This window comes from Sebastes umbrosus, chromosome 20 (assembly GCF_015220745.1).
Source record: "Sebastes umbrosus isolate fSebUmb1 chromosome 20, fSebUmb1.pri, whole genome shotgun sequence".
In the NCBI taxonomy this organism is placed as follows: domain Eukaryota; kingdom Metazoa; phylum Chordata; class Actinopteri; order Perciformes; family Sebastidae; genus Sebastes; species Sebastes umbrosus.
The window spans coordinates 20,430,214-20,457,921 of NC_051288.1; the positions used below are offsets into that span (position 1 = coordinate 20,430,214).

At 41.0% G+C, this 27,708-nt stretch overlaps 1 protein-coding gene across 1 annotated transcript in view; it reads right to left on the bottom strand.

The window, feature by feature from the left end:
* The window catches only part of sema4gb (sema domain, immunoglobulin domain (Ig), transmembrane domain (TM) and short cytoplasmic domain, (semaphorin) 4Gb), a 37,669-nt gene that overhangs the window by 5,911 nt on the left and 4,050 nt on the right, over positions 1-27,708 (bottom strand). The window contains exons 2-12 of the mRNA XM_037753885.1: positions 24,499-24,768; positions 11,232-11,380; positions 10,789-10,851; positions 10,363-10,461; positions 10,179-10,272; positions 8,613-8,726; positions 8,050-8,204; positions 4,956-5,131; positions 750-888; positions 443-665; positions 200-315 (exon numbers count right to left, since the gene is read on the bottom strand). Coding sequence (XP_037609813.1) covers positions 200-315; positions 443-665; positions 750-888; positions 4,956-5,131; positions 8,050-8,204; positions 8,613-8,726; positions 10,179-10,272; positions 10,363-10,461; positions 10,789-10,851; positions 11,232-11,380; positions 24,499-24,643 — 1,473 coding nt within the window. The 5' untranslated portion in view covers positions 24,644-24,768. The remainder of the gene's footprint in view (positions 1-199; positions 316-442; positions 666-749; positions 889-4,955; positions 5,132-8,049; positions 8,205-8,612; positions 8,727-10,178; positions 10,273-10,362; positions 10,462-10,788; positions 10,852-11,231; positions 11,381-24,498; positions 24,769-27,708) is intronic.

Sequence of the window (27,708 nt, forward strand, 5' to 3'; positions counted from 1 at the left end):
AACAGTGTGTGGCATTTTGGGGGATCTATTGGCATAAATGTAATATATTATTCATAACTATTGATTAATAAATAAAAATACTCTGTCAACGGCATGTTTACGCTCCAATTATATGTAGTAAATTAATTAGGTTTTCATTTGCATCACTTTAGCATGAAAAGGCTGCTAACATATAACATCTTCATGCATGCATACATACCAGAGCAGAGGATATGACCATGCTCTCTATGGGCTGGGGTTTATCAAACAGCTGCAACTCTTCTATGATGTGCATTTCTCCATCGATGTCCACAGCTCTGTGCAGCCACCCGTCATCTGAGAGAAGAGATGCAACCTTGGTAAACACTTGAGAGAAAATCCAGTTTCTGTAAAGGACGGTGTTATTCTGTATTTATCTTATTGACAACAAATCCCATGAAAAGATCAAAACCAACAAACTCACCAGTTCCCAAAAACAGAACAGTATAAATGTTCCCATCCAGCGCCGGCTCCTTGTGCACGACTATCTTCACATAGTTGACGCTCCTTTTGAACATGAGTGGGCGTACCCCTATTGGGTGCACCTGGCTGGCCATCAGTGGGTGCCGTCTGACGAAAGTGAGGACGTTGTCTGGGAGGTCTCGAGACGAGTTGATGCCCTGGGACCGGTGCACATCTGTTATACACTGTGGAGAGATCAGAGATCAGAGAAATTATCACATGGAGATGAAATACTCTAGAACGAGTAGGTTTTAACAGATGAAACTCACAGATCCAGGTCTCAGCTCTGGAACTTTCCCCGTGTACTCCCTCCACTTTGAGTCCTGCACCTCCATATACGGCCCCTCGAAAGCCTTCTGCACATCTGAGAAGGCGTACTGGCAGATAGCAGAGGCTTTGATATTCTTCCTGAAAGACACATCCAGAGGACACAGTCAGGATTAATGATTCAATGTTGGATAAACACCGAGAGGTTATTGTCTGGGGAGCAACTGCCACCCAGATTGGATTTCAAACACATCACAGATCGTAAGGTGAAAAGGTAACTAAGCGGCTCTTCTCTCTAAAACTGGTAAGGGGAGACACTCCAGGTGAACATCTCAATTAATAGATGTCACCATGAAACTTCCCCAGTTGATTACTTACATTTTTTGTAAAACAAGTTTTCTCAAATTGTATGTTTAAATATGCAAATGAGGCATTATCGTATTAAATATATGCTAATTTGCATACATTTCCAGAACAGAAATCTGAACATTGGATAAAGCCAGGTTCAAAATTTTTGTTTCATTTTGTTGACGAATTAGAGTCAAAGGTTTTTTACAGAGGGAATTGTGCATATCTCTTTTTATCACTCCATAAATCAGAAAATACTGTCAACAGCCAACTGTTTTTTCTGGATAAAATGTTCTATAAACCAGGCTATGAATGATATATGAACAAACCCCTCTGTCAAAACCTTCAGAATATAGATAGGAATGAAGCTGGAAAGTTTGGTGGATGTAAGTGCTGCTGAAGTGGAGATTTCTGACTCAGAGTCTGAGAAAACGGCCTTTAAAGATACGGATTGTAAAATTCTATACACTATGCAAGACACTACAGGTGAATAGGGTAAAAAAATCATCTAATAAGTATCACCATGAAACTTCTCCAGTTGATTACTTACATGAAAACATGTATTTTTTGTATTACAAGTTTTCTGAAATTGATGTTGCATTCTCCCTCCCCCGTTCCATTGCATTCACTTCACAACAAGTCGTTGCCAGGCGCCTACCGTCAATCTCAGCCATTTATCCATTTTTTCCACAATAACTGTCAACCCAGATATACCACATGATACCACGGTTGATTTACTATTGTTTCACAAGCCTTGTTAGAAGTGGGAACCAAACGTCAGATATCTTCCACAGAGATAATCAAAACATTCATTTTGGACCTGCCAAATTTTTTACAATGATTAATTCACAGTCATAATATTTTTTCAGGAAAAGCCATACTTTTATTTGCCACTTTTCTAAAAGCTCTGCAGATGTATTATTATTTTCTTTTAAATATTCGTCTACATTAAAATGTTAAATTTAAGACCTTTAAATATGCAAGTGAGGCATTATCTAATGCTAACTTTGGGTGAATTTAGGAGAAATCTACAGATGCAAATAGACAAAGTAGTAAAATAAACACCTAAATGTGTATTTTGGATGTTTTCTTTCCACTAGTTTGAAAGAAGACATGTTACGGAAGCAAAATAGCCTAAAATCTCAAAATTGACCAGTGCATGAAAAACAACGTCGTGTCTCGCCTTAAGCTGGCAAAGTTTTCACGCTCACATTCTCCTCTTGGATCTAATCAACTTGTCTTGAATGGACATGTGGGAGTGCCGTCACTGACAGGTGTGTAATTTTCCCTCTTTATCTCCGGTAGCTGCTCCCGTCATCCGATCCAGAAGGAAATATTTGTTTTTCAACACCACACTCAAAACCCCCGAAATACCCACTCCCTGTGAGTCATGAATAAAGCAGGCCCCCATTTGTGGTTTTGGTGAAAGAAAAGATTTGTCCGACAACATAACGACAGCATGAGTTGGGAGTTGGGAACCAGGTGACCCTTAATCTAAAGCCCTACAGGTGAGATTAGTAATGTCTGAGTCACATTCTTAAGTCCATTGTGTGCCCACCTCAGCCTTCAAAGGTATTCAAGTGAGGAAAATGAGATTGAAGTGAAACCTGAATCTGTCTTCAGAGCTGGTGAGCAGTATAGCTCAGGGGCTTACTCACCGTTGAACGCTTGAGTCTAACACATAGCGACGACTACTACTCACACAGGTGTGTGTTTTTTAAAGATCACCAGCATGAAGAAAGACAGGAGAGCTGCTGCAGTGAATGAGGAGACAGACAGGCTGAGGTTGAGATTGAATATCCACAAGAGGAAGTGTAGCAGTGAAAAAAAATAGAGAGAGAAATAGATAGTGTTACTGTCCCACTGCAATGCTATATCCTCTCCATCAGAAACTAAACACCCTTGGGACAGTTTCATGCAGCATGACTCTGTATATCAGCATAAACACACACTCACACCGCAGGCAGGTGTTCCACCGGCAGCCATCGTCCTCTGACGCTGACACGTCACGATTCGATAACGACTCATTTCTCTCGTTATCAGTTAATCTGTTGATTATGTTCACAATCGGCTCTTTAGTCATTTAATAAAAAGTCAGAAAATGGAGAAAAATTCCCTCACAAGTTCAGAGAGCCCAAGGTGACGTCTGCAAATGGCTTTTTCTTCTTTTTTTATTTAACCAACAGCCACAAAACCTCAAAAAATATTCAATTTACAATGACATAAGATAAATCAGAGTGGAGAAGCTGCAACCAGAAAAGGTTTAAACTTTTTGCTTAAAGAGGACATATTACACTTTTTCCCTTTCCTTTAGTGTTATATATATATATGTATATGTGGCTTGAACAGCCAGTTGAGTGGAGCAGCACGTCCCCTAGCGTCCTCGCCAGTGGACATGTACTGCTGGATTCAACATTATAGACATGACCACTGACTATTTGTTTAGCCCCACATTCACAGACTGACCATACACGGTCCAGACACATACTCGGTTTTGACCAAGTCTTGTTGTGCATGTAAAAGATCTGCAAAGTTACAAAGCCCAAAGTCCTCGCCAAAGGGAGTATCTCTCCCCCACAGAAACACTGCTCCTGAACTGCCTGAAACTCCTCGTTTGAGGTCCCGCCTTTTCTTCCGTAACGTGGTGATGTCACCTAGTAAAACATTTGCATAATACCTGCCTAGCGGCTAGTTTGGCACGCCCTCAAACAAAGCTAGTAAGAGCTGAAGAGCTGGTTTCGGTTGACCAAACAGAGTGGGCTTTGTGGGAGGGGGGACTTAAAGAGACAGGTGCTAAAACAGCATTTCAGACAGAGGTTTTTTTTTAACATTAAAGCATGTAAACATGTTCTAATAGAAACCCAAAATACAAGTATGCACCTGAAAATGAGCATAATAGGTCTCCTAAAGGCTTAAATGATTAATGTTGTTGAGGAAACTGATATGTATTCATCTCAAAATAATGTACATTTATAATATAATCATAATTGTTGACGATGTGTGTAAAGAAGGATTAAAACCACATCTCTGGTAGACTCATGGAGATATTATTGACTTGTTTTTGACTGTTTTTAGTCTGTTTTCATGGTTTATGTTAGGTCAGTTAGTTAAAAGGAAACTTGTTGCTACAGCATACAATGACATTTTAGACCAAAGTCTGCTTCCAACTTTAGGGAAGTCCTGTTAATGTCTCAGCATTAAATGGTTATCTCAGTCTGGTGAGTTTGTATATTCCCTTTCATCCTGATAAATTGAACCTGGCTATTCTTTATATTAAAAGAAAATCTAAATAAGTGTGCACCTCGTACAGTAAAACCAAATTACCCACCAAAGTCTCAACTTTCAAACTTCACCAACAGGCTAAGAAACAAAAAAATAAGACAGTGTGCAGAGTGAAGCCTTCTTGCTCTTTAGAGGAAAGGAAATCCACTTCGCAAACAGTCATCATGTCTGTGTTTGACTATGGAGATATTCTGAACTCACATGCTGCATATTCCACTTTAAAACAAGTTGATGCAGTTCATCATCGTTCCTTCTTACATTTCACTACAGGAGATGAATGTCGTTCTCATTATCATGAGATACACAATAGGAGAAGTAGACTGTTGGATCCTTTCCTAAAGTTTCCTCATTATTTTTCATGTCTACTCAATTTTCACTTGTGATCACATCTATTTAAAATTTTAGTGGAGATCCCAAAGTTTCCAAAGACGCCAAATTTGCCAGGTAGAATTTTGTGGAAAATGACGCTGATACAGATTATATAAATGATGCTATAAGGCAGTGCAGAATAAGATGAGTTTTCCACTTTAAAGCTACTTAAATGGAAAAAGTCCATAGTAAAAGCTGTTGTTTCTTACCATTCCAGGCCAAAGACGCCGTAGAAAACGCTGCTTTGAGCGTCTCGACCCTGCAGGACGAACACGCTGCGCAGGATATTGAGGTGCAGCTCATATTCTGGGACTGAACACACCATTCTGGCCTTGAGGAAGGAGGTCCACTTCCTCTGCAGGGTCCTCTGGCCTCCCCAGTCATTCTGCACACACAGGAGACGATGCATGGATGGATGGAGGATTAAATAAAGTCACTTGAGCTGATATATTCTGGCATAAATGACACAAATTCACTATCATGTACACTTCAACGGCCACTAATCTGTGATTGTAACAACAGTGAAACAAACATCATCTACAAAATCATAATGTACACCGTATATATATAAAGAGAGGAGGAGGAAGTGAGGAGAGTCTGGAGCTGGATGTTAGTGCCTACTTTAGCACATTTGCTCTAATTGCATTTCGGCAGCGCTGGGAGGCGAAGCTGCAAGAAGTCGCTTCCTAAAAGAGTAATTTAGCACACCTCATTTAGAAGAGAGAAAAAAAAAAAGAGAGACAGAGACGACTTTTCTCTTTGTTTGTTTGAAATATAGCGCTTCATCTTTCTTCGTTTATGTCTTTCGCAGACGTCTGTCGTTCATCAAAATGCTCTGACTGCCCGCCTCGGCCTCCCACACACAAAAAGGCAAAGTAGCTTGAATCGACATAACATTAAGTATGGAAAACAAAAATGCCTGCATTAAAAACTTCCATCAATAATACCAATGACGTGTGGGTAAAAAGTGAAAGACAAAGAGAGGGAAAGGACTGCAGACTTCTTCTCACTGAACAAAACCTCTGGGGAGTTGGTGTTGGAAGAGAGGTTAAGATGTAAGCAGTTCTCATAGAGATGGATACCAGGTTATTATTGTGGAAAGAGCTAAAAGGGATGTACTGATAGATTACAATTTATGTCAATCAAAGCACCGTGCGGGTCATCGGGCTGTCATGACGTAAATCCAAGAAAATAAGAGTCAAGCGTGACACCGTAAAGATATGCCTGTGGGGGAATTAAAGCCAAGACGACATGATGGAAGCAGTCTGAGCCAGGCGTGAAGGCGGTTTCTAAAGATATAGCAGAGAAGGAATTGTGCAGCCTTTTCTTTCTTAGCTGGAGATATATATATATATTAAATAATGTCAGAATGGCGTTGATTTCTGCTCTTCATGTTCCTGAAAAGACCTTGTTTCCATGTAATTTACACCCTTCTCTGTGAAAATAGGTCATGATTGCAGGGGAAGTGGATGCAGACTGGCTGGTGAAGTGACAGACAAAAGAGGACAACTAGTTATGCAGCTCAAAAAATGGCAAGTCTTCAGTGGTTTCAGGGCCAGAGGCGACTGCCAGGGCCTCCGCTATCTGCAGCTCTGCCACTGGGCTGAGCTGGGGACCGGCTCGACATCTGCATGTGCTGCCGTGGCCTAGTTCAGACTGAGTTATTACACTCTCGACTGCTCTGACAACTCCACCGCGCTGATGAAGAGAGAGGAGGAGAGAAAGTCCAGACCTTATTTCCAGAAATGATTTATTTTGGATGCAGAGAGAATCGCGAAGAGACGAACTGTTTGAGTGTACGGGATTAAAAAAAGTTCAGGAAGTTCAGAAAATTATTTCACTGATCGTTTATTAGCATGGGGCGGGGAGTGCAGTAGATGTACCGTATTTAAATGTGCAACCATCTAGAGGAAACACTCAAGTTTATGACTGTGCAAAAAAACATCTACACATCTAAATTAAGGCTGTCAATCGATTCAAATTATGAATCGCGCATAACGTAAGGGGACAATGAGGATGGTTGGGATTGGTATCTTTCACAATTGTGATAATTTGAATAATACAGCTGTCCTGTGCTTGTATACACTTTCATTTCTAATATATGCTGCAAACAAATGTATGGTGGGTTTAATGGAAAGCCAATAGAAATGGCTAAACAAAAAAAAAGTTTTAAAATCCATCAGTCATGCAGCCTATGAGAGGCTTCCTTGATATTACTATTCAACACCACTTCCTCTCGCGCACGAGATGCCAAATATCGTGCAAGCATTGCTCCTGTCATGTCAGAATAAGCGCAGAATGAACATTCACGTAACATTACAGGCATGTCTGAATGACAAAAAGCCATCACTATAAAGGATTGATGAAGAAATCGTGGTGAAACAGCTCCAGAAAGAACTAAAACAACCTTGGAAAAACCTTTTGGTTTCTCTTTGTCAAGTTTAATTTGCGGTGCCATTTCATGCCCGCAGTTTGCATTGATTGGTTTGGACAATTTAACTCTGATTGGGTGTTAAAAGTGGTTACTCAGTATGCAGCTTCCTTTCTTTTTTCCTCTCATACATCCATGCAAATCCTTTTCACATTCTCACAAAAGGTGATATACGACTGCAGGGGTTCCAACTTATTCCTGAACATCGTTTCACCGGCTCACCAGAGTCTTTTGGACACTTTTTTTGATCCTTTTGGAAAAACGGCAACAGTGATTTCAGCACATCAGCATACTGTGATGGTAATTACACCACCATGCATGGCAAAAAGGAAACGACAGAGAGGAAGAAGGAAAGAGAGGAGTTGCTGGGCATGCTGTCGAGACCGGAGATGCTGATAGCAAGTGAAATGAGGTGAGAGAGAAAAAAGAGGAGGGGGAGGAGGAGGAGGAGTGGAAGAGGGCGAGATGGCAATAAAGAGAGGGAGGGGGTTTGCCAGTGGAGGTGGAGGTTGATGGACTTGTAGTTTGCCTGGCAACAGTGCCGCCGTCAGTGAAGAAACCAAGATTAGAGACACCCAACGGCTGGTTCATTCAGCACTGAAATAACCGTAAGAGCATCTGAGAGAGAAGAATCAAGAACAGAAAGTCTCCTTCACTCTGCATCAGTGACGTAAAACATTTAATAATCCCACCATTTTTTGCCACTTTGAATACTGGCAACTTTTCTCCTCCTTCATTTCAACCCTTTCTTTCCATGACCTTGCAAGCTTTATAAATCTGTTATGAGAGTTTTGTCCTTTTTTTTTTTGTTAGAATTAACTTTCCAAACTACTAACACGATTATGGTTTTTGGGTTAGTTGCTCTCTCTGACCTTGCAGACTCGGGCAACCCTGGACACCTTGGTCTGGCTCGGGTAAGCGATCTGCTCCTGGCTCCTCTCCGTGAAGAAGAAGTAAATCTTGTCGTCGTCGCCGATAGAGCTGTTGATGCTCTCCTTCAGCAGCACGGAGCCCACAAAATCTGCCTCTGTACACACACAAACAAGACACACACACACACACATACACATTCACATCCACATGCCCAAACACAGACCTATTAGCAGCCTAGGAAGTGTCTCCTTGGAAACCAAAGATGGAGCTTTTAAGTATGATTGAATTGCCACAACTAAGCCAGTTAGAGCTGCAGTGCAGTGCAATTTTTCTGATGTGATTTTTCAATCTCCGAGTCAATCAGTTTCTGTACACAGCAAAACATCCGATGAGCTAAAAATGTGCAAAATGGCAATGAGGTTTGGTCTGTTGAGTAGTTTACTGTAAGTGGAATTATATAAACCAGTGTCAGCGAAGTCATTGCACACACTTCATTCATTACTTGATGTATTTGAGGATTATCTCCCTTCTTTTGAGTTGTGCTATCGTGTGATATATTTACCCAGAAGCCACCGGGTGGGGGCCTCCTCTGTCCTGAGCGTGGGGAAGGGGGAGTTTCTGCGTACGTCTGGAGAGCTGCGGAACTCGTACTGAGAGGCCGTGAACATCTCACCGTCTGATTAACAGATAGATGAAGACAGAAAGAAATGTGGAAATCTTTTTTTTCCTTTGTGCCATGGCCCACCAGCCACCATTAAGTTCCAGTTTTGGTCCTCCGAGGTTAAAAGTTTGGGCTCCCCTGGTCTAATACTTTAGTTTATGAGCAAACACATGCAAATCTAATGACTTTCCCACCAGCCTCAGCTGCACTTTAGTGCTAATTAGCAAATATTAGCATGCTAACACGCTAAATTAAAATGGTAAACATTATATCTACTAAACATCAGCATGCTAGCATCTCAAGCAAGTCCAGTTGGCCTTCACTTATCCCCTCTGGATATACAATGACCTGCTTCACAGACACTTAGCATGATGACGCGAGTAGTCCAAGCATGGTGCCTTTTAAAAGGTTACCCATTGGCCCGTTGAAGACATGATATGGTTAAAACATTTCTTCTTTGGTCTAATCAAATTTGGGAGCTTCAGTTTCTGCTTTTTCTAGGATACTTCTCCCCATGCACATGCTGCGTTAACTACACCAATATGCTCTATAGAACAGATTAAATGCAAATTTGGGGGCAATATTGCAGCTCATTTATTTGTGCAAGACAAATATGAGAAATATCTATTAAAGATATTATTATTAGCAGCCAACAAGAAAGGTGTAGCACGAAAAGGGTTAGACCAAACTTCCAACAAAGATTATTAATATAAAATTTCCGCTAAATCTAGTTTGATCCATTCAGTAACACTTTCTATGACGCTCATGTCTATAATGTATTATAATCACTGTTATGATGCATAATAATGTGGTTTATGAGTTACTCTAAGTGGTTATTAAATAAAGTAAAAATGAATTGTGTGTTGTTCTTGCATTGATTTAATATTTTTTTCACTTTACTTAAAGCAAACAATGACCCCTTAAGAGTAACTTATAATCACATTATAATGCATCATAAAAGTGATTATAATGCATTTTAACAAATATTCTAATGTATTACAAATATGGGAATTATAATACTCTATGATCCATGCAGGAAAAAAAAATGTCAGTGAGTGACCAGAAATTATGAAGTGTTATGTTACTTGACCTTATAAAATATTATAAAATGCTTCATAATGTGTTGTGATTTCATTGTTATAAAGCATTATGCATATTTATGAGTGCTTATAACTATGCAGTGTGGATTATAACACATTATAAGTATGTCTATAATGCATTATAGACATGGATGTCATAGTAGGTGTTACCATACATTCTTGCAATGCTGGTAAGAAAGGTGACCTCATGAGATGATTACTGATACGTTACTGTGTGAACTGGTATGTACTTCCATCAGTATAACAGTTGTATGAATGCATAGGTGACCAACAGTTTGTTCTACTACATTTTCTTGTATTTCTATGCTTCTTTAAAATAAATAAAGTAGAAAAAATCAATAAATAAATGCAAATTTGGGAGACACACCTACGAGGAGGCCGGTGTATCCCTTTGCTGGGTCATATGGACACCTGTCTCTGCCCTCCTCAAATCCGGAGGTGAAGTTGAACCGTTCTGCGTCCTTACAGAGAGGGAAAATAAAGACACAATTAATCATTTCAATTCTAGTCTGGTCATAATTGTACTGAAATTAAACCACACAAGCTCTTACTATATAAGCACAAAGAGGTCGGAAGGCGTTTGTTCCACAGACGTACAGGTGAGTCTCATTGAATCGCTGCAGAAAGCGGATGTGATTGTAGCACTCAGTCTGCAGGGAACAGGAGAGAAAAACAGGTTATTTCTGGCTCCACGAGCAGCGAGAGCTGGAGAGAACGTGGGCCTGTCGATCCACTACATGTACAGGAGCTATTTCATGCAAATATTCAACGAATATGAGTGTGACTTTTTTTTTTTTCTCAGGAAAAAGTGGATTAAGAAGCAATTGAAAGGATTATCCACTTTGTTGCTGTCAGAAGCAATCTGCACATCACAAAGCAGTTTTATGTTCTCTAAAAATAACTCAGTAAATAAAGAGTTTTATCAAAAGAAAGAAATGTCTGAATAATAATGAGAGAGTCGAGCTGCAGCTGTGTACCTGATTGTCTCTGCCTTTGTTTAGACACTGCTTCTTCTGTTCGGGGGAAGCATCCCAATCAATCTGCAAAACAGTGGGGAGGGGGTAATAAGGATGACTCAGTTAGCTCAATAAATAGAGAGGGAAACATAGATAGATAAATAGAAACATCTATGGACAGAGAAGGGGGGAGATGAAGAGAAGAAAACAAACAGGAAGAGAGAAAAGAGAAAGACAGCTCATTTTATTTTCTAGCTGCGTCATTGAGTTCTGACTCTGCTCAGTAACCCTTAAATAAACGCCTGCTGCATTTAATCCCATATCCATAAAATTGGAGGAACACAATGGGATTTGCTCAATCTGCTTAAAGGCTATTATTAGTTTGTCCTCCTTTAACACTTAGGAAACGGGAGAAAACTCGCCGTTTCTTTGTGTCAATTAACGTGTTGACCTGCGGCACTCACCGTGAGGTTTGCAGCGGCGGAGATGTTGGAGGTGTTGAGTGCGTGCAGGGCTCCTCTGCCTCCCACGTACAGCAGCCCGGCCTCCTCCTCCAGCAGGAGGGTGCTGTAGTTCTGGGAAGAGCCGTTGAAACTGGAGCTGCCCAGCAGACCTGCAAATACATGACACACGTTACTGTATAATAAAGGTTTCTTTTGTGGTAATGGACAAAACTGTATGAACACGTCTGAGCTTTTGGTTTGAGGTTATTTTTCATGGTTTAGTGTCAGTCGTATGGGTTTCAACATGACTTAAAAACTTGAATACAATCATACACAGCACACAATAATGAGGCTTTAGTTTGTTAAATGAATCTATATGGTTTCGTTTGGAGATGTTTAATATTCCTCAAACTCAAGTACTATAAAAAGTGTAGTTTTGGTATCATTTCTGCACCACTATCAAAAATGTTCAAACCTCACAGAGGGCCATGTATTGCAGTGACAGCTCCAAATTCTCTGTTTACAGACTGTAAGAATGGTTTGATATTAAAGCTTCACTGGAGAATTCCCAGAGTCTACACACTCCCCCAAGTGAACAACATGCTTAGCGTGACTGCACGAGGCTCGACAGCGGATCCCGGAGACGGGGGGGTCGCTGGAGTGACTGCGGAGAGGACTGTGGGGATGGAGCCACAGGGGAGGCGAAATTTTAGGGCATTCAGCAGGAATCGTGGCCCAGTAATGCCACATTGCATCAGTCATAACTGCCACAGCATCATCATCTGTGTGTGTGTGTGTGAGAGGGTGATGGAGGAGTGAGCAGATAAACAGACTATTAATCCATTGTGAAATAATTGGCCTGGTGCACTAAACTAAATATTTGAACACGCGCCGGTGTAGCACCTCAGAAATGGGGGCAGGTCGCGCTGCTGCTGTGAGACAATAATAAAAAAAGGAGGGCATTGCTTTCTCTCCCTCTGTGTGGAAGTAGGTTTACAGAGCTTTGATTTGCAGTTAGATGCAAGCGGAGATTCACGTCTAAATAGATTAAATTAATCTGACACACTGAAGAAGAAGAAGAAGAAGAAAACCACACGTGCAGAAAGAACAACAGAATAAGTGACGGTGGTATCGACGCTGAGGAATATGAGTCAGCAGCGAGCAGATGGGCATATTAATCGCCTCTCTTCCTCCTTTTCAATCCATTGTGAACCGATGGCAGCATGTCCCAGCTCCTAGTAATAAGACAACCTATGTTTGTCCTCCACCAGTCGATTTACTGTGGTGCGAGGTCCTGCACGCTTGTCGCGGTCGATCTGTTCTCCTGTTCATTGTGGGTCCAGTCAGTGCAGACGGGAGGGCCAGGGGATCACAGTGTAACTGCTACAGATGATTAGCCAGCAAGGTGATGTCTTATGTTACTTTATATCCCACGGTTCATAAATTTCACTTTAAAACCTCCCAGTACAATGCAGCACAACTCAACAGCACCACAAACAACAGCCTCAAAACCAACAAGACTGTATAAAATATAGATGTATTCTCCGTGACATCACCCAGAGGTTTCTGAAGAGCCGTTGTGAACAAGCCCCCAGGAAGAGCGGCAGTCGTTGATGCCAAGATTTGTAGTGGCCACAACTTATGTGTCCGTCACGTGATGCCATTGGGCCCCATTGGGAGGCGGAGTTGGCAAGCCGTGACGACAGCGTGACGGCTTTGGCCCGTGACTGAGCCATGTGACCGAGCGGACGCTACTGCGCCTGCTCTATGGCCCCAATGGATGGGGAAGATCACCGGAAGATACGGGTACTTTTCCACTCAGAAGTCGAGCCATTTTGGCTTCTTGCGCCACTGAGCAACTCTCATAGGAATGAACGGGGCCCCGCCTCCAACGCTGTATCCAGTTCTCTTTATACATCCATGGAGCAGACAGCTAGCAGATGGTACGGCACCCACCTGTCACTCAAAGAGGTTAAACCCTCAATTATGCCAAACTTTAAGCCTTAATATAATTTAAACAGGTGAGTTATGCAAAAATTCACCCCCGTACAGTTGTCATGAACGGGGAATTATATATACCAGGATGTAAACATGTTTATTTCTGCTGTAAAGTCTGGCATTTTAACATGGCGGTCTTTGGAGACTGACTCGCTTTTGGAGCCAGTCCCAAGTGGCCATTTGAGGAACTGCATTTTTTGGCATTGGCTTCATTTCTCAGCAGCTGGAGGTTGCCGCTTGCTCAAAACATATCATATGATTGTTTTCACAGGCTGAGTAATACTACCCATGACTAGTAAACTGATTATGATGTCTGAAATTGGTGGAGTTCCCTTTTAAATCAGGAACTACCAAAAAGGTCATTAGGGTGCAATGTCCAGCGTGCATGGAAATATTGCAAGGATGATGAGTGAAAAGCCCACATAAATTCAGTTGCCAAGTATGAGCCATCAAACACACACAACAGAACAGTTTGAGTAAAAAGGACATGTTTCTGTTAACAGTCTGGTTTAAGTTAGTTCAGTAAATGCTGCTAAACCAGTTAAAGGATCATCCAAAACTGTTTATGCAAAACAAAGACACCAAAAGGCAAACACACACACACACTTCAAGGCTTTGACTCAACTCTATTATCTCAACTCACTAAAGGTTTTACTGCTATAATATAATATACAACAATCGTGATGATAATGAGGATGACAGCGAGTCTTGCGGCGTGTTTGATCTTGCGTAACACAACATGAAAACTGTTTAGAGTTTCCCCAACATCACATGGAGGGCCTCTTCCTCCACACATGACTGGCTGCTTGTCTAATAACTGTCACATGGACACGCTGGGTGATGACTGCGAGCGGCGAGTGCCCGTCGACTCTCCAGAAGACCAGGCAGAGACTGAGTCAGACTGCAGCCTCTCTTGCCGCCCACCTTCCTTCCTGTCAGCCCTTTTTCTTACTGGTTCTATCACTGACAGCCAGACAACCAGACAACCACAGGTTCCCCTCTCACTGGTCAATAATTAGGTTATTATCATACCGGCTCTGTCGTGCACATCAGACTGATTATATGCATGACAGCTGGGAAGAATGACACTGCACATGTTGCTCCTGGTAGAGGAAACCCTCCGCAAAAGTTACATCAACACAGTGACATTTAAGAAATGCAATCTTCAAAACATTCAATTTGAGCCATTACTGCCCGCCTCTGCATCTCACTTTGTGAGGAGAAATTGTTTCATGGCCCAAATCACACAGAAGCTGCTTTTCTTCCAGCATCTCAGAGTTTTTAAACGAAGAAAAAAATGATTTCTGACATGTTTGTCCTCTTCAGTAAACTAAAAGAGTGAACAAACTAATGTAGAACAACGTCAGGGTTTTACAGGAAATGTTGCCTTACCTTTGTTAACTCTAACAAAGTGAACGCGAGCTAATCAGCTCATTATAATCACACCAAAGATCACTTCAAAAATAGAGTGCTGAAAGAATATGAATCATTTGAATTAAAGCTCCACAGTGTAGAGTTTGTGTGTGAATCAAGCCTTTTTAAAGAGGACCTATTGTGCTTTTGTGCTTCTCCCCTTTTCCTTTAGTGTGTTGTATAGTTTTTTGTGCATGTAAAAGGTCTACAAAGCCCAAAGTCCACGCCAAAGGGAGTTCCTCTACCCCGCAGAAACACTGCTCCTGAACGGCCTGAAACGCCTCACTTGAAGTCCCGCCTTTTCTTCTGTAACGTGGTGATGTCACCAAGTAATCCATTTGCATAATACCTGCCTAGCGGCTAGTTTGTAGTTCTAGTAGAAACCCAAAACCCAAAATACAAGTACACACCTGAAAATAAGAATAATATGTCCTCTTTAAAAGATACTTTCAGTTTATTACAACTTGATGATCAGAGCAGACAGGTTGTAAACAAGCCAACAGTTTAGGTAGATTACTTAATCTACTTTATTTTGGAGGTAAACCACCTGCTGGCTTTAGTCCACCACCACCATCGGAGTTTAGACTCCGGAGGATCCCATTCTTAGCAAAAACCTAAAGGAATCCATTGGTACCAACCATGTCATACTAGCTCGTCGCGAAGGAGGTTAAATAACACTCCAAACTTACACTACATTTTGGCGAGCAAAAACTGGCATGGCCATTTTCAAAGGGGTCCCTTGACCTCTGACCTCAAGATATGTGAATGAAAATGGGTTCTATGGGTACCCACGAGTCTGATAAGAGTATTAACTACTTGACAAATCTCCCTTTAAGGTACATTTTGAACATATAAAAAAAGTGTGATTAATCTTGACTAAATATTTTAATCGATTGACAGCCCTAAATATGTTACATAATTGATAGAAATGATGGGCAAAACTATGAAAATTAGACCCGAGTTGCGATAAGGCAATAAATATTATTCCTATAGCATACATTTCAGTCTGTAGTTGTGTTAAAGTTCAACGCAAGTGACCTTAACTTTCCGAGAGTCGCTGCTGCCTTGTCAAGGTGGCAACGATAGCGAAACCTTACATAACTCTCGATAAAATCTACAAATAAGACATTATTTCTCACAGTCAGTCAGATTTGAGTGAGCAATGAGCAGCTCCTCTGACACAACCAAAGGTCAGGACACGCCGGGGGGGGGATTCATGTGAAGGATGAGGGGCAGGAGTCACGCAACAGGGCACTCTCTCCACCACACACACAAAAACACATGCTGAATTTATACACATGTATTGAAAAGCAACAAAGAGGAGAGCGTGACGCACATACAAATGCACAAACAACAAAACTGTATATTCTCAGAGATCACGTTTATTAAAGAGAGAGTTATGCAAACACAATGGCAGCCAAAGGCAACGTAAAAAAAAAGCCCACAACTTGTGAGTCATCCAAGAGTGAGCGAAAGCCTTGGTTTCTATCTTATAAAAATAGTGTTTGCATGATATAACAAGCAACAGCGCTGATGAGAAGGACTACGATGACGTACACAACGTCCCCGACCCCAAGGCAGCAGAGGCACAGCGACCTTGGTCTCAGACCTTTGTTTTTATGCAGAGCAACACTCACTTGTGGGCACGACTGACGTCGTTCAATCCTTGGTTACAACACGACACGCAGATGTATGAATGAGAATGTTCTCTTTAGTCTGAACCACAGAAGCCAAAAACAATAGGCTGCAATCACAGCTGTGCTCTAAAATCTCTCAGATATACAGAATGTGGAGAACAAAGGAAATAAATTGGTCTGTTTCTACCTGGATGCAGAAAGTACAGAGCTACTAATCAGTGTAGAAAGTACGAACACAACCACATGCAGCTTGTATGAAAATCACTTATTTTAATTTCATGTACAATATTTTTTAAATTCCTCCAAATTAAATGACAAAGTACATCATTTGTTCATTTCCTCCAGAATGACAAGTACGTTCTGATCTATTGACAGGGCAAATGTTTCAAAAATAAAACGTTTTTTTCTGATCTTACGACTCTTTGGTTACAGTAAAGTTTGAGTTAGGGCCCAAAAACAACTCGGTTAGGGTGAAGCCGAAGTTATACTTTCTGTGTCTGTGTCTATTTAAGGATCCCCATAGAGAGGCGAAGTCCCGCCCCCTCCGATGGACCACCATGGGACCTTATTTCAGAAAAAATATAAACGGTAGTCAACGGCAAAGAGACAAATATTGTTTTGATCCCGTTTGAAATGCGCCATGAATCACACATATGATGTTTGTCAATTTAAAAGGTAATTTTGCAAGTTAAGAAAGTTGTAACTTGGGGTTAAGTGTCTCACTCAAGGACACTTCAACATGCAGACAGTAGGAGCCGGGGATCGAACCACCAACCATGTGGTTGAAGGATCATTCTACGCACTGCACCTTTAAGACTGCTGATATAGGATACTGAGTTGTGGGCTGTAAAACTAAAACCATGAGCTAAAAGAGACTAAAAAGGGAGTCTGCAGAGAGTCAGGTTATAATTCTCTGTGGATTCCTCATCTTTCACGTTACATGCAGTCATTTGATCCTTTGTTAGTGTAAACATATTGTCTAGTGCAGCTTTACAGAGAGAAACAAAACCAAAACATAAACATTTCAACAGTTTTATCAGCATCAGCACGGCCATGAATATACTCAGTAAATTAGCAACAGACCCACGTTGACCTACTATTCCCCGAAGCCACTGTTTTGTATCCAAATACACACACACACACACACACACACATGCATACAGGATGACAACAGTAAATAGAAACCAGCGAGCAGGATGAGAGGCTTCTGGCACACCTCAGCGCTCTGTTGACTTTCCTCATCGATTTTGCAGCAAAGCACAAGGTACAGTGTGTGTGTGCGTGTCTCTATCTTTGTGTGTGCGTGTTTGTGTGTGTGTGTCTCTCTCTGTGTGTGTGTGTGTGTGTGTGTGTGTGTGTGCGCGTGTGTGTTATCTTGTCCGTGTGCATGTTCAGTACATCGTTCGATGAAGGAGAAGAGGTCAAAACGACTGCCCCTCAGAAACATCTGTTAGTTTTTCCAGGGCGAACACACACACTTCACACTTCACACTTATTTCATCTGTCTCCTGAAAAAGAGTGAAGACATTTCTGTCAGTGACTCAGTGAAGATCTGAGGAGTGTGTGTGTGAGTGTGTGTGTGAGTGTGTGTGTTTGCCAAAGTGAGTGTGTCTCAACAACACTGAGCCGTCACAGGTGGCGCGTCCAGAATGTGTGCACTCACGCTCAGACATATTTGTAATCCTCCATGTGGGATCCAAGATGATAGTAAATCCAGTGTGTGTGTGTGTGTGTGTGTGTGTGTCTGTCTGTCTACCAACCACAGTCATACTGTGTGACTTCCTGTGTGATTCACCCATCACTAGACAAACTATGGAGACCATGTGACACACACACACACGCACGTGCTTGGTTCCTCACAAAAAACGATTTGGGAACAACTGCTGGAAGGGAAGAGTGACTTAACTTCTTTGGGCAGAGTCACAACTGCCAGTTGTCGTCAACTCTGTCCACATTATATAAGCATCTCTTCACTTCTTTACCAGCCTCAAGAGTCAATGAACATAACGATGTGTTATGTAAGCAATAATACACAACTGGGTGCACTGATATACGAAAATAGGAGGCAAAGAAGATGAAGCAGAGATGTGTTTTCCTCCGTTATTCCTTGTAGTATTATGTAATCCATTTTTATCTCTAAGTCTATTATCATGCCTATACTATTACCAGTTAGCACAGGCAAAATGTGTTTAAATTGACATGAACAAGTTTGTTTGTAGTCAACTTAACAATAAAAAATACTGTTGCTATGCTGTCCTGCAGTTTATAATACAATTTTACTGGCCACCGTAGTGGAAATTTGCATTAATAAATAGATTTAAGACATTGGTCAAACATAATCATGTTGGGAACACCAACAAGCAATAGATAGATAGATAGATAGATAGATAGATAGATAGATAGACAAAAAACATGCATCACTCACAAAAAGACACGAGGTAAGTATGTATATCTGTATTTACAAATCTCTATATAAATGTACCTATCAAATACTACGTTAAACTAGATAAAAGAAATAATAGTAAAATATGCCTTGTGCATTGCCTCTCTAATTATTGTCATAACTAGCATATGAATTCTTGAGTTAGGGCCAAAAATGTGTTTTGTGAGGTCACAGTGACCTTTGACTACCAAAATCTATTTTATCCTCAAGTCCAAGTGGACGTTTGTGGACAAGTTTGAAGAAATTCCCCTCTAGCTCTTGCTGGCACGGAGGCATAAAAACTAAGATTTCATATTTCATACTGCAATTGCATTGGGCATTAATGGGCTGTATCTCTTTGTTTGGGTCTGTTTGGGTCGATCAAGTCTAATAATCTTCTGGTCTACTCAGACTGGTGCAGACTGTCAGGTTTTCCACTTTATCTGTTTCATTGTTCACCAATAGAATCATTGTTTATTATTACACGGCTTTGTTGAATACTCGATTCTGATTTCTTTATAACAGACCGTTGCTATGGACGCTGTTCTGATGTCGGACTCTGACGGACATTTTTGTGTCAAATTCTTAAGTAAGTAGCCGTGTAATAAGCGGGATAATGTGCACGAACCTTTTAAAATGGAAATTCAAAACTTAACATGAATATTTATTTGCAACTCGTGTATTTAAAGTGTAAAGTTTACCCTAATATGAAAATCAATTTTCAGGAAGCTCATGTTTTTAAGAAAAAAAATAGGAACTTCCTTGTGTGTACTCCGTGAATAAAGATGTCAGCCGCTGTCAGAGAGGTCGCTTGTTAAGCATCACGTCAAAGTGGCAGCGATGTGTTTACGATGACTCAAACACAATACCTTTTTCAGAGACGTGTCAGATCCGAAACTTTGGTAGGACTCTGTTCAACCGCGGAGAATGCAGAACAAGATGAAAGACAGCCAAGACTTTCATCTCAGAAAAGAAAGCCAACCCCACACACAAACACACAAATAGTCCCCGTGTTATTTCAGGTCTCGCTAGATGCTATCAGCGAATCACCAGTAAGATCCTGCCAGATTCACACATCAGCACTATATCAGAAGGGGGAAGGAGATCAAAGCATCATGGAGGTCTCAGTGGATTTAAGGGTCCAAAGCATTAATTGTCGCCACGTATAGAAACATAAAAAGGGTAAAAAACAAACGGTGTAACAGCGCTGTCACACAGAGATTAAGTTCAATCAAGGTCAAAGCAGCCGCGGCCGAGCTGATAATGTGAGTAAATCGTCACGTTCTCTGCAGCTGCTCAGGCTGTTTGCAAAGACGATAATAGACTCGTCTGAACGCTGAAATTACAATACTGGATGAAGAAAACTCTTCCAGCATCAAGTTGGAAGGTTCTATTATTATACCACTACAACAATAATATAACCAACCAGAAAGAAACTTACTACCAAGATCTCTTTTGCCTTCTCAGCTTGTCATAGCAGCAACTTACAGTGCATCAATATTTCACACCTGCATTACTTCAGGTCTGGTGGCAGAGGCAGAGGAGGCCAAAGCAGGGAACTCCCTCATGGGGAAACACAGTCGAGCATTAATCTCACCTCTGTGAGAAAAACAGCAACACTGTCTCATAAACACACAAACACAATCCAAGATGAATTATATATTTGCCCGAAGCTACGCACATACTACTCAATCTTCTTCTTATACAGAAAGGATCCCACGCATTTTTCAAAACTCAAGACATTTTACTGATAAACACAATGTTTTGATCTGACACAGATCAGATCAAGACTTAGTATGCAGCGGTGAACAGTAACTATTTCCTCTCCTCTCCTCTGGTTGCAAAAAGAAGTCAGATTGTATATACCCTTTTACAGCTGACGTAGAAGTTGGCGCTTTGCCCCAGCCACCCAGACGAGTTAGCGAGTTTTAAACATGGAATTAAAACTGTCACCAGCATTGAAATGTCTAGTTGTTGCGTGTTCGGTGACATTATCAATTTTCTAACAGCGGACTCAAGTTCTACAGAATTCTGACAGGATTATGACCGTTTCAGAGCAACAGGGTGTTTCTGTTTAACGACTTTCAGGGTCCGTGGTTGCTCGTCCGGTCTGGGAGTTGTCAGCGTTTTACAACTTTAACCTTTTCACAGTGCATTTTCACTTAATTAAAACCATTTTGGTCACCTAAAAATGTCTTATTCAGCCTCTCATGTCACTTCTGATCGCAAAAAAACAAGATGGTGTTGGCCAAAATGCAGAACTCGAGGCTTCAAAACGGCAGTCCACAAACCAGTGGGTGACGACACGGTGACTACGTCCACTTCTTATATACAGTCTATGCCAACTGTTGTGTACTTTTGGTTGGACTCAGAAACGTAACTGAAATTTAAAAGGAAAATTCAACGTTTTTCTTCTCCATCTATCTGAGGGATAGTTGGGGATATAGTGTGAAAAATTCCTGCAGTTCTTGCAGATGTTCTCTGTGTCTCTGAAAAACTTGTTGTTTTTCCTTCATCCATTGACGTCACTATGACGTCAATGGAGGCGTGGAAGAACTACAGAGTAGCTGTGGGGCGCAATGCCACTCAAAAACTTTCAGTTTCATCCCAAAATATGAGTGTAGTGGACGTTATGGACAAAGATTTTTTTACAGTGTACATTTTGTGAGTTTATTTTGTTTATTTATCAGACGTAGTGAACTTGCCGCTCCCACGCATTGCATTATTATATTACATTTACCATCAGCACTGATTGGATATGCACATAAAAAAGGCGAATTTTCCCTTTAAATGATTTATGTAAAATGAAAGTGAAGAATAAATGAAGTTTACTTGGAAAGCTTTAGGCGGCTCTTGTTGCTTGTCTCTACACGTATTGCCTTGACCCCTTTCGCATTACACATTTGATCCATTGTTAATATAAAAATATTGATTAGTGCAGCTTTTCGTAATGGATGAGAATACTTTACTACCACCCACACCACCACTACTACTTCTATTGAAATGTAGACTGTGTATCAATAAAATGTTACAAGGCTCTTACTCAATGCAGGATCCTCTCTTTTCCGTTTTCCTCTATCCTTTCCATACGCGAGTGCATTAAGTCATTTTGTGTCATTTCCCTTCTTATAAATCTGAGCTCCATGTGATACAGCATGTCCTTGTACTCCCACTCACTCGGTCCATCTGCAAAGCATACTGTAAATTAATGAGCGCCTCCTCGCCCCCGGCCGAGAAACATCACATACATCCTCCCACGTAGTCTCCCATAGGTGCCTGACACCCACATACATACATCCGTCCTATTTCCATATGCAGTCCTGCACACTCAGGCAGACATATCTTCTCTATGAGGTGGAGCTCCCCCACCACCAGCACCACCACCCCTCCCAAGTGACATGTGTCACCGCAGGGAAAGAGACAGCGGGTGCAGATTTTACATGATGTGACTACATGCATGCCCAAATAGCCCCCCCTCCCCACACACACACACATACAGCACAGACACACATGGAAACTGATGAAGCGCATGCTGACACACGTGCACTCTCACTTGCACTCCCCCGATGATTAGAAAGTAGGTCAAGGACAACTTTCTGCGAGGGCAGAGAGAAAAAATAAAATCTGTGATGAGACACTGACTCTCGCTGCGGCAGAAACAGAAAAGTGCCCTCCACAGAGTATGTATGATTTATAATCCGAGTCATAAGCAGAGATGTGTAAATAAATAGCCTAGGGCATGACAATTGGGAGGAAGCTTTCAGAGTAGACAATGAGCTCTGACTATGATACACTCAGGAAATCACTTAATGAGGCTTAATGAATTATACGTGCAGCCCCATCTAATGAACTCTGCACAGTTAATCGAGTGTGTCCTTTTCATTAAATACTGATATTAGTAATCACTTTGCTGCTGTCAGCTCTTATTGTTTGCAGTAAACAGCATTAAAAGTTGTGTCATGTTCGGTATTTGTTTGGGCTGGGACGATACACCTATCTCCTGCTTCGATACTATCACGATACTTGGATGCCGATTCAATATGTATTGTGATTTTTTAAGTATTTATTGCAATTTTTTAAAACTTTTTTAACACTAGACCCTGGGAAAAAGTTGAATCATACACTTCTAGGGACTTTTAATTTGAAAAATATCTATATTAATACATTAAAATGTTTGATTTTCAACAAGTATGTAGTCAGAAATGTCCTGAAGTCAAATATATCAGTCATTGTCAGGAATTATGCATTTTTCCAGCAACCCAAAAATCAAAGAATAAAGACTGCAGCACAACAAATCAGTTCATTGTGAAGCAAAACTTGGACCTTGAAGAAGGAATATTCACCGACTCTCCAGCAAGCTGCAAGCAAAATATTAATTTTTACAACAACTCCTCTCGGATTGGAGCAAAAAAAAACAAACACTCCTCCTCTGTTATATTCTCATCTCTCTCCTCATCTCTCTCCTCATCTCTCTGAGTGATTGTGATTCAGAACGTCAAGCAGCATATCCTCTCCAAAGCATCATCTCACACTGCAACACTCTTAACAGCTCTTATGACATTGCACCGGAGAGCTCGGCTGGCAATAGAGCCGGGCCCTGTTCCCTCCAACCCGTCCTCTAATAATACTCATCCTCAGAGGACTGAAGAGGAGAGGGGTGGAGGTAAGAGCACAGCCGTCCGATCAGTCTGCCAGTGCTGGAGTTCCCTTCTCGCTGCAGCTGCAGTGGTAGCCTCTGCCGCAGTGATGAGGGGCGAGGAGAGAGGGAGGGGGAAAGGTGAGTTGGCGGCAAGCGAGAGAAGGTGGGGGGGTAAGGTAGAAGGAGGAAGGTGCTGCTGCTGCTGATGATGATGATGTGTGTATGTAAACACCCCCTCTGTGCCAAAATACAGCCGCTCAGCAGTATTTCCTGCACGGACACTAATCAGCTCTCCTGCGCTCAGGTCTTCTTTTATGAGGTCTTCTCGTCTATTGTTTCATTAGAAGTGTTTGCTGAGCCGTGTGATCTAGGACAGGGCTTGAGAGAGACGATTAATAACTCTGAGCATGAAGGAGCTGTCTTCAGGGCCAACTTCGAAAAACTGTGCCACTTCTTTGACGAGGAGGGGAGGGAGGAAGGAGCCGGAGCAGCATTCAAATAAGGACAGTGAGGCGAGCGTTTAGTGGGCTTGTGTGTTTGCATGGATGCATCTAGAACAGTTTTAGCAATGCGTTATTATTCTTTGTCTTTCTTCTATTTGGGGGATAATCATGTTGCCATGTTTTGCAACTACAGTTCCCACAATGCTTTGGGGGATGTAAACAGAAAGTATAATGTTGCCCACTTATTTTTAGCCTATATTTGTTTACATTTTGGGTAATTGGTACCATTTAAAGTATGCCGAATTATCTATTAGCAGTTTCAGTTTGCAATGTACCCATCAATGTGCAGACAACTATCACTGGATTACTTTGATACGGAAGAAAACTTAAAAACGTGATGATTCTCAGGCAAGTTCTGGGCTTATAAAGGTCGTCTTCTTTTCTATGATTTCAAAGCAGATTTAAGGATGTTAATTCATGCTGGACATCGGAGATGATGGTATCCCTGGAAACAGTAAGTCATACTGAATCTAATGATATGTGTATCATGTCTATGTGTTTACAGACATGAAAGCAGCTCCAGCTGCTGTCCGTGTTGGTAAACGGGATAAATCAGTGGGCCAAACTACATTAACGAATTTCAAGTTTTTAGAAACACCAGCATGTACGTTGCTCTTTCACCTCACACGGTATCTTTTCCTCACAGTTTGAAAGCTGAACTGTGTTTGCCCCTCACCTTTGGAGAATACAGTAGTCCTGGGAGTGACATCCAGATCCAGGGACGGGCTGAAGGGGAAGGCCCACAGCTGTGAAAGCCTGGCGAGGAGCAGCAGGAGCAGCAGCCAGGGCAGTAGGTGCTGCGCTGATCTCCGGTCTCCCATGTTTAACACGCAGACCTCGGTCCGAGCACAGCCTCGATTGCACTCAGTTTGTTGGGACACACGAAATAGTGTTTATCTTCAGGCTCAGCAGCAAGCAGATGCAGACTCTTTGAATTATCCTCCAGCTGAGAAAGAGAAAAAACAACGTGTATAACTAAAAGAGAAATGATCCAGCATACCGAACCAGAGGCTGTTATTGCTGAGCTTAATTAAAAACGAAATGAACATATGCAGAAAGAACACTCCACCTGAGGGGAAATACTGTACTTATTAGTAATATTCAAACTTGTTGTGTTAAAGCAGTGGTGGAAGAAGTACTCAGATCCTTTACTTACGTAAAAGTCTCAATACAACAATGTAACTATACTCCTTTACAAGTAAAAGTCCTTCATTCCTACTGCTACTAGGTAAAAGTCCAGAAGTATTCTCAGTAAAGTGTACTCAAAGTATCAAAGTACTCATTATGTAGAAATATTGCCCCTATGATTGATATATTATTATATATGACATTTTAGGTTTTTAATATTAATGCAACAATATGGAAGCAACATTTTACAGCTGGTTGAGCTGGTACTCTATACAGTGTTGGGTGGTTTAGTCCAGTGGTTCCCTGCATAGGGGTTGGGTCCCCTCCAGTGGGTCACAAAATAAATCTGAGGGGTCGTGAGATGATTAATGTGGTAGGAAAGAACAAAAACACAGTTTTTTAAAATCTTTTTTAAAGACTATCTTTGCTTTTTTGTGAAATATTAGAACATTTTACTAGGGTTAGGGTTATATAAATTAAATTATCTGCAAAGTTTAGAGCAGAAATGTCTCTTTTGGTGGAAACGTGACCCAACTAGACACTGCTTTTCTGTCACAAACCAAAAAGGTTTAATCTTGAGCAATGCATTTTTATGTCAAATTAATCTTAATCTAAAAAAAGTAAAGTTAGATAAATGTAGTGCAGTTTAAAGTTTAATATGTCTCTTTAAATATTGGAAAGTAGAAAGTAACAGAAAATGGAAAGTAAAGTACAAATAGGGCTGCGATTAACGATTATTTTCATTGTTGATTAATCTGTTGATTATTTTCTAGATTAATCTATTAGTTGTTTGGTCTATAAAATGTCAGAAAATGGTGAAAAATGGCGATCAGTGTTTCCCAAAGTCCAAGATGACGTCCTCAAATGTCAAAGATATTCAGTTTACTGTCATAGAGGAGTAAAGAAACCAGAAAATATTCACATTTAAGAAGCTGGAATCAGAGAATTTTTTTTTTTTTTTATAAAAACATGACTTAAGTAAATGCATAATAACTTTCCACCACTGGTTAAAGTTGCATACATACTTTAGTTGGAAGGAAATGACAGGTCATGAGTGCATCACTAAGCTTTCAGAGAAACTCCGACCTGCCCTTAATGTCCCCGATGTTTAACAGAAACAGACGCTAATGACGTCTTAAAACCTTTCAAATCATCCATGAGGGTACGATGAACTTTTGCTGAAGAGATGTATGAACCTTCTTGCCTACTTGACAGCGTGAGCAGAAAATGAGCTGCTGATATGCACCATCATTCTCTGATTACAACCAATTAGCCAACCAGAATGACGAAGGTGCTGTTATATTAAAGACCATTTTAAAGTTTGTGGAGTTAAATGATGATGATGCCGCCGCTGTGATGTGATATTGCAACTCACGACTCCATCTCTTAATTAGCTGTGTGCACACTGGAGCAGCATGACGGATAATCTGGAGATTAGGCCCCGCGCCATCAGCACAATCTCCGCCTGGCTGCCCCGTTCTCTAGCTTCGCCGCTGATCAAAGGGTCAACACTGCGAATCCCGCTCCGCAAGCATTGTGACACTGGAGGATTCTCAGTTTAATCTCCACGGCTGCTGCTGCTAATCACTCGCAGCGTGAAGCACAGCGAGGCTAATGACCTCTCTGTGAGCAGTTTGGGTGCTAGGATTTGAAACCAACCTTCCTTTAAGGTGACAAAGTGAGAGATGAGAAGGGAAAGAGTTAGTGATGGTTCGATGATCCTCTCACCTTACGTATATCCAGAACTACTTCTTAAAGCTGGCTTTACCCGATGTAATGTACTTCCTGAACAGTCCAAAAGATGTTTCAAGCCTGATTCTTGATTTCCACTAAAGTTAAAGTTGTGAGGAACTGAAGTTGCATTCAGGTTTGTCAACTTGGTGCTTACTGAGCTGAATGAGCAGTCTTACAGATAGAGCTTTAACGATTTATCGATTAGTTGTCAACTATTAAATTTAATCGCCAACTATTTGGATAATTGATTAATCGGTTTGAGTAATTTTTTAAGAAAAAAAAGTAAAAATTCTCTAATTCCAGCTTCTTAAATGTGAATATTTTCTGTTTTTTTTACTCCTCTATGACAGTAAACTGAATATCTTTGATTTGTTGACAAAACAAGACATTTCAGGACGTCATCTTGGGCTTTGGAAAACACTGATCGACATTTTTCACCATTTTCTGACATTTTATAAACCAAACAACTAATCGATTAATCGAGAAAATTAATCGACAGTTTAATCAACAATAAAATAATCGATAGTTGCAGCCCTACTTGTACTTTCCTTTCTATTTTCTGTTACTTTCTAATTTCTTTCTGCACCATACAGGCATTGAATCATGTGTTCAGGGATGCATGAAGCTGGGGGAGGGAGGAGAACAATATCAAGCAATGAAGGTTGCTGAAGCCTAGTAGTACCGGCAAGAACTTCAATCTACTTTCACTTCTGCCTATTTCTACACTGTTGTCTGTCAAATAAGCAAAAATATCCCTCATAATATGCCCCCATAAAATAAAAAGAGTACTCTAAAGAATCTAAAGAATCAAAATCGATGCAGCAGAACCAGAGATATCATCCTTTTTATTCCACACATTCTTCTTCCTTGGCAACATGTAGGGCCTACATTACCCACAATGCAACCACTGACAGTTGGCTCAGAGATTCAGGTGTGTTACGCTCGTAGCTGCTAATGTAGTCACAAGGCTCAAACAGAGATGAGGAGCGGGCTGCAGAGCTCTGGTAAGCTCACTTCTTTCTAA